This window comes from Myotis nattereri, assembly GCF_964212035.1.
Source record: "Myotis nattereri genome assembly, chromosome: 1".
Classification (NCBI taxonomy): Eukaryota; Metazoa; Chordata; class Mammalia; order Chiroptera; family Vespertilionidae; genus Myotis; species Myotis nattereri.
Window position 1 is genome coordinate 205,188,118 of NC_138075.1, and position 7,883 is coordinate 205,196,000.

The window sequence follows — 7,883 nt, forward strand, 5'->3', positions numbered from 1 at the left end:
ACCATTTGGTACAACTTTTAGGGGAGAGCTCGCGTGTAGGAAGCACAACTCGAACAAAACAGGGCGCTGGGGCTGGGCTCTGGCCTGGCCCCAGAGGCCTTTCATCTTTGGAGCAGAAGCAAGACCCCGGGCCACAAAAGACGGGCAAAGGGGACGACGGGCCAGGGATGGTGGGGGAAGGGGGTCGGGATGGGGAGAAGGACGGTGACACCGAACAAAATAAACCTACAAGGCCTACAAAGAGGGGAGGGGGAAAATGAAGTCAAGCGCATTTGCTCATCCGACCGTGGTCCCAGAGCCGAGGTCTCCTGGTACAAAGGGAAGAAGGCACCCGATCAGGCGAGGCCGGGCACCAGGGGGCGCCTGGAGAGAGACCAGGGCCGGCGGCACCTGGGAGAGGGCTGGCGCCAGGATCCGAGGAGGCGGGGAACCAAGCGGTGGGAGCCCCGAGTGCAAGGCGGGGAGAGGAAGCCAGGGGGAGCGAGGTGCCGCGGGGAGCACGAGGTGGTGCCCAGTACAGGCCTCGGCCCTGCCTGCCCCTCGCCCACTCTCCCGGGCACCTCCCCCTCCTGCCCGCCGCCTCCCCAACTTGTACCTCCCTGACCCGCTCCCCTCAGCGCCCCCCGCACCCCGCCCCCCGCACCCAGACCTCGCCCGGCCGTGTGGCCCAGTCCTGGCCCCTTTGCACCGCTTCTCCGGGTGCCAGTTTCAAACGCCAGGTCAACGCTGCACTCCCCTCCCCAAAGGCACTGCCTCCTGCACAGACTGAATCCCAAAGTTCAACACCACCCAAAGCTGCCCAAACAGCCCTCGCTCCTCCCAGCGCCCTCACACTCCGGCTCCACGCCCGCCTCAGTGGCTTCAGGCCCGAGGACGGTGCCAGGTGGGACCCCGGGTGGAGCTGCCTCGCACCGGCTCGGCATCGCCCCGGCGGCATCGGGGCGAGGATGCACCCGGCGGCGCGGGGCGGGGAGGCAGCGTCCTGAGCTGAGGGCGCGCGCGCGCGGAGACACCGCTCAGGGTGCACCAAGGAGTGGGTGCCAGGAAGGGTGTGGGCCTGGCTATTGCCAAGCACCGACCTTGAAGCCAAAACGCATTCCTTCCCAGACACCCATTCTATGCTACCCTATTCTGCAGAGAAAAGCGCTTGCAGCCCACAGAAACGGGGTGGGGAGTTGATTGGCCCAGGGGGTGGGTGCCATTCAGGCCCGATCCCAAATCCCCATCCTCCAGTTCAGGCCTGGGGCGGGCGGCAGGGTCACAGGGGAAGACTGGGAAGCACACGCCCACCCCAAAGTCCGAGGGCTTCCAAAAACTTGGACGATCTCAGCCATGTGCTGGACAACCTACCCCCCACCCCCCACCCCGCCCAACCCCGAAGGTGGGGGCAGGCTAAGTCCTGGTGGGGAAATTCCACGTGCAGAGTCCACAGGGGCACAGCCACCTCCCGGCCCAAAAGCAGATTCATATTCATGAGAGCGTTAAATAAAGACAGATCCCCACTGTAAGCCACTTGGATTCGCATCCGTCTCTGCCGGCCTTTACGTTTAGGGGACTGGAGACAGATGCTTGCATCTCTTTTCTCCTCTTGTCTGGTGACCGTAAAGAAAAACCATTTAGAGCGTGGCCATTTGTTTGCCGCCGCAGTAAAACCTTGCGCGCATTCATTTTCATTTCGCCCCCGTGCACAAAAAAGTGCACACTGGTCACCAAGGGCCCTTCTTTATCAAATACGCATTGTACAACATGCAACTGCAATAAAACCATCAGCCCTCCCCATAAAACTATCAGCAGGTTCCTCGGCGGCCCGGCTGCCTGCACTCGCGCCAGCAGCGCTTGCTCACGTCCAGAGGACGCCCCATCACCTGAAACTCACCCGGCGGAGCGGCGCGGGGCTGGGGGGCCGCTGTCTTGGTTTAATCCATTGCGGCGTCCGTTGCAGTTTAGTGCGCAATAAAACACCGTGGCAGCGGAGAGCGGGCGCCCATCCACTCCCCGGCACTAGCATCGAATTAAACCACTTAGTTTGGCAAACACTGAACGCCTAAATGCCCCTATAAAGACTTTATGAGTTTGTTACTTTAATTACTGACTTGTTACAGAGCACATAAAGGGGGTAATGAATGCAATAAAACTAATTATCTACACATTTAATTCATATAAAATATCCAGGGTTTGTTTACACCACACGGCGATTCAACTAAGCATTCCCCCTCTTGTCCACCGAGAGGAAGGATTTAATGAAATAGTTTCCCTTATTCTGCTAGAGCCTAACGAACCAAATGAAAATTACCCTCCGCTTAAATCATGGGGCCACCGAGGTCCACAAATCACCGTTTGCAGAATTCTTTGTTTGCCTCCCCGCTAGCACCCATAGAGCCTGAGGAACTGGACAAGAAAAATGCCCAACCTAGAACCTGGGCATTTAAAGAGTAAGGATTCTCTCACTGTAGTCAGTGAACCTAAAAGGCAAACAGACAGCCATCCTCGGGTCTGTGGGGGGGCTGTGAGCACCTAAAACAGTGGAGGCAGAAAATAAGAGAGGGAGAGCACCCTAGAGGGGTGGAGGAGACACATTTGGGGATATTGCAAGTTCACTTGCTAGTTAGGGCGTCATTAAAATGAACAGCCACACAGAACCCCCAAACCAACAAAATGCTAACCTCATGCTAAGGCAGAAAGACAGAGCTGAGCGCAAAGAAGCCATCGTTTGAGAATTCAGATGATTTACATTCAAGAGCATTGTTCTTTTATTTTTTTTAAACGACGGTGTAAGCTGAGTGTCTAGAAAAGCACATGAAGCCGAGACAAGAAATGCAATTTATAAGATGCTCTTTTTTAAAAAAACAAACAACAACAACACCCTCTACCAGGTGTATTTTAAAGAAATTCGCTTATCGTTCACATAAACCCCCTTGGCTCACTTACTCTATGTTACAGGGCGCCTGAGTCTTGCCAATGTCCCAGTCCTTTATAACATTTCATGCACTTCGGGGGGTAGGCTTGTTGTTAAATTGAGCGTGTAACGCTCTTACAAAACAGGTTTTCTATGACATCAAGGTTTCTTCTTCCTAACCGAGGGGGGAAAAAGAGGACGAAGAAGGGGGAAAACACACACACACACCATCTCAATTTATGCCTAAGGTATATGATCAGTTAAAAAGGCTTAAAAGCTCGGGGAAATTGGATCAGGGAGAATCGTCACCCAACTTTCATTATTTCCAAGTAGTGTGATTGAATTAAAGGGCAGGGAGCTGGTTAGAAGGGAGGATCAGGGGCTCAGTGCGTAATGGTGTGGTATTAAATTCTAATTAGAGATGCAGGAATCAATGATAGGGAGGTTGGACAGCTCAGTTCCCCAGTGCCAGCCCAATAGACGGATGAGTTATTGTCATGTAAAAAGCGCCAGCAATAAGACCAACCGCTTTGCTATTGTCCAAGTGGAAAGAGCCAAGTTTATTATGAGGACTATATGCTCTAGAGACCTCAGACAAGGCATCTCATAGGAGGCTTTTTCATAAAACTAGGCTCTGCTGGTAGTAAGGAGGCCAGTTTGGAGGCAGGCGTGGAGCTGTGCACATCTCCCCACTCCAGCCACCTTCTCCATACCCATCTTTTATTTCATTTTTCCACTTGGCTGAGCCATCCAGAGCCTTTTCAATGTATAAAATGGAATATTCTTACCTCAATTCCTCTGCCTACGAGTCCTGTATGGCTGGGATGGACACCTCCAGCCTGGCTTCAGCCTATGCAGACTTCAGTTCCTGCAGCCAGGCCAGTGGCTTCCAGTATAACCCGATCAGGACCACTTTTGGGGCCACGTCCGGCTGCCCGTCCCTCACGCCGGGATCCTGCAGCCTGGGCACCCTCAGGGACCACCAGAGCAGTCCGTACGCCGCAGGTAAGGACCGCCAGCTTTCTCAGCGGAGGAAGCTGCCTTTCCGCCCGTATATAGGAAGCCTTGATTGCATTTGAAAATGGAAATGTGTTTAGTATTTACCAAACGAAATTTGCTTACACAAATGAAAGAATTTATCACGTTAGAAGCGATTGCAGGGAGGGGTAATTCACTTACAGGGTTACACTATCCTAGTCACACCCGAACCGCCAACAAAATTATCTTAAGCTGCCAAAATGATAGGCATAATTTATTTACTTTGCGATGAGACGTAAAGCTTAGAAAATAATTAAATAACAAAGAGTAAAGCTCATTACTGGCAGTGTCTCTTTTTTTAAAGAACCCGACAGCGGCTCACACCTCTTGGGCTGGTCATTTTGAGGATTACTTCTTTAATTTATTATTGTTATTTTTGCAGCACTTTCCCCCCAACTTTTTGGGCTGGGTCAACTCCTGAGAATGGAAAAGTTCCAACCGCGGGAGCGTTTGGTAACGTCTTCCCTGGCTCCTTGATATTCCCACTGAGGTTTTCGGACTTTTTTCCCCTTCTTCTCTCGTTTCTTCCCCTCATCAAACCGTTCTCCCGCGCCCTGGCTCTCGGGGGTCTCTGATGCTGTAGGTTAACCCACCCAAAGGCGCTTGTGCCAGGAGGGCCCTCGCCAAACCCCGCAGTTGGCGCCCGTGTCTGTATGTAACGAATTTTTCTCGGCAGCTCGTCTCGGCCTCTCCCCCGCTCTGTTGTCGGTGGCGGCTCCGGGGACACCTGACCTCGAAGTCCCCAGCCCGGCTCCGCGGCCCCCGCGCGCGCTGCGGACCGTTTTGCTCACACTCTGTCCTCTTTCTCGCCTTCAGTTCCTTACAAACTCTTCACCGACCACGGCGGCCTCAACGAGAAGCGCAAGCAGAGGCGCATTCGCACCACGTTCACGAGCGCGCAGCTCAAAGAGCTGGAGAGGGTCTTCGCCGAGACGCACTACCCTGACATCTACACCCGGGAGGAGCTGGCCCTGAAGATCGACCTCACGGAGGCGCGCGTCCAGGTACGCGCTCCCGGGACACCACCCGGCCGGGGCGTCCGGGGCTGGCTGTGGGCGCGGGAGCGGGTGGTGCCTCGGAAGGTTCAGAGCCCGGGGCCTCTCTCTCTCGAGGGGCCCGGGGCTCAGGGCTGAACGGAGAGGCCAGGCGTGGAGGGCTGTGCGCGAGGGGAAGGGCCGGGGCGCAGGCTCCCGGCTACACACGTATTCACAGCTGCAGAGTGTTTCCCACCCCAGCCGGCGCTGCGGGGGCATCCGGGCAGTGCCTTTTGGGGAGATGCGGCCGCTGCCCGCGTATTATAAACATATGTGTTTGCTAAATGCCTCCTAATCCACGCGCTTTTAACGTGGAGCTGGCGCGTACAGGTGCATTTTCCAGGGAACGATGACTTGCATCAGGTTCGCAAAGGGGCTTCGACTCCATGAAGGTCAAGAACCAAGGCTTTCTCTGACCTTCTAGGGACCGGGCTCTCTCCAGGGGAGCCGGCCGGTGGAGGGGCAGTGCGCACCTGCACGCGCGTCTCTAGGCTCAAAGGTCAGGATGCGAAGCGAGCGCCCAACCCAGAGACCCCTCCTCCCACCAATTAGGGTTTATTTAGCTTAGACTCAGGCCTAGGGCCGCTGGCGAGTTTGGAGTAGCTCAAGAAATAGACTGAACCAAGGTCCGACAAAGTAAGGGCTTTTATTTAGGGCCGTCCTGGGACCGGCCGCCTTTTGACCTCTTCTGTAAGACGCCATTTCCTTGGCACGTTCAAGTCACCCTAAGAAAATTCCTCCGAAGATGCACCAGCAACAAGGGGGTGGGAGCAGACGGGGTGGATTGGGTGCGCGTGGGGGGTACCCACGGCGCGTGGAGTTGAAAAACTAACTCAAATGGGCCGTGCACCCTCCTAACTCACGCTTTTCTTTCCCGGGGTTTCTCTCCCCTCTGCCCCTCCGCCTCCCCTCCCCTCCCCTCCCGGGCCAGGTGTGGTTCCAGAACCGCCGCGCCAAGTTCCGCAAGCAGGAGCGCGCCGCAGCGGCCGCGGCGGCCGCGGCCAAGAACGGCTCCTCGGGGAAGAAGTCCGACTCTTCCCGGGACGACGAGAGCAAGGAGGCCAAGAGCACCGACCCGGACAGCACGGGGGGCCCGGGCCCCAACCCCAACCCCACTCCCAGCTGCGGGGCGAGTGGCGGCGGCGGCGGCGGGCCCAGCCCGGCCGGCGGCCCGGGGGCGGCGGGCCCGGGGGGCCCGGGAGGCGAACCCGGCAAGGGCGGCGCGGCGGCGGCGGCGGCGGCGGCAGCGGCGGCGGCAGCGGCGGCGGCGGCGGCGGCGGCCGGGGGCCTGGCGGCGGCCGGGGGCCCTGGACAAGGCTGGGCTCCCGGGCCCGGCCCCATCACCTCCATCCCGGATTCGCTCGGGGGGCCCTTCGCCAGCGTCCTATCTTCGCTCCAAAGACCCAACGGTGCCAAAGCCGCCTTAGTGAAGAGCAGTATGTTCTGATCTGGGACGTGGCGCGGCGGCGGCGGGCGAGCCGGGGCCGGGCGGGCGAGTGGGCGAGCGGGTAGGCCCAAGGCTATGGTCGTCGCTGCCGCCCTGGCTTTTTCATGGAAAGCCTAAAGTAATCGCGATAAGAATAAAGAGAAAACGGCGTCGCCCCCATTGCAACCCCACTCTTACCCCAATCCTGAACCCCCAGCAAAACAAAACAAACGAAACAAAGCAAAGCAAAACACTTCCTGGCTTCGCACCTGCCCCAGGGCCGCGCAGACGGGCCAGGGCTCCGCCTGCGGACCGGGAGGTGGGAGCGGTGCGGCCCGGACTCGGGGGCACTCTCAGGGGGCTGTGTCTGCGTGTCGTGTGTGTCTGTCTCTGGGAATGTGTATCTGTGGCCCGAGCAGGTGACAGAAAGAGATGGATGGGGGCATAACCAACTCAGTGACTTGCTTAGAAAAAGAGAAAAATAAGCAAAACAAAAAAACCCCAAATTAAAAAAAAAAATTAGGAAGGCAGCAATCGTTTTTTAAAAAAAGATTTTAAAATCTAAGGGTAACAAGTAAAGGGGAGAGAAGGGAGGCTGCAGCAAGCACTGTCTGGCGGCTCTGTTTTGTGAACCATTATTGGGGTCCCTCCTGACGGCACAGACTCCCTTGGGGCTCCTCTTTAGGGGGGACTAAGGAGCCTTCCAGTCCCGCTTCCCCTCCTGTCCTTGGGTTCGGCGAAGACCCCTGCAGACTGTCGCCGAGGCCAAGGGGACGTCCTCGCGCCCGCCTGCTTGCCTGTCCCACCTGGCCGAACACCATCCCGCCATCAGCGCTTCCGAGCCCCACGCAGCTGCAACTCCCGAACCCCCGAATCTTTGCAGCCACTCGGCCCCCGAAAGATGCCCTATACATGAGATGCCTTTCATCTGCAAACTGCAAACTGTGTCTCATATTTCAAAACGCTTCCCTGTTTTTCTCTCTCCTGCCACCCCCACCGGCATATTCTTCTTCCACCAGCTTTTACTGAACTTTTCGGCACTGCTTTGGATTGGAGTCGATTGCAGTCCGTGCAGCTGGCTACAGAGAAATCTACCGAGCGAGGGAAAGGCGCGCACACTAGTTTGCAGAAGTGTCTCGGTTTGCACTTCTGTTTGATCCGAAATGGACTCACATCCTGTATGGTGGATGAACTGTATATTGATGATTCCATTCTTCTCGCAGTTTAGACATCTCTGTTGAGGTTTTTTTTTGTTTGTTTGTTTTTTAAAATTTTATTTTAAAAGGCACAAACTATAGATATTAGTTGAATGTTGAGGCTTTAACTTTTTGGGTGTCTTTCTACAACTGTGTTCTGTGACTCAATTGTATCGTGTTAATATCAGTACAGACCGTCTCCTCTACGTGACCGTATAATGTTTTTCCTCTTCTTGTAGTCTCTATGGCGTGTCTTTACGGAGTACTAAGGTTCTCACGGGTTCAATTCCTTT

The 7,883-nt window shown here is 56.0% G+C and overlaps 1 protein-coding gene across 1 annotated transcript; it reads left to right on the top strand.

Annotated features, from left to right (window-relative positions):
- Positions 1-3,660: 3,660 nt before the first annotated feature.
- PHOX2B (paired like homeobox 2B) lies at positions 3,661-6,415 on the top strand (the record flags this gene model as incomplete). Its single annotated transcript, XM_081083001.1, has 3 exons — positions 3,661-3,901; positions 4,751-4,938; positions 5,900-6,415. The coding sequence occupies 3 exons, from the start codon at positions 3,661-3,663 to the stop codon at positions 6,413-6,415; spliced, it is 945 nt and encodes a 314-aa protein (XP_080939127.1).
- Positions 6,416-7,883: the final 1,468 nt, after the last annotated feature.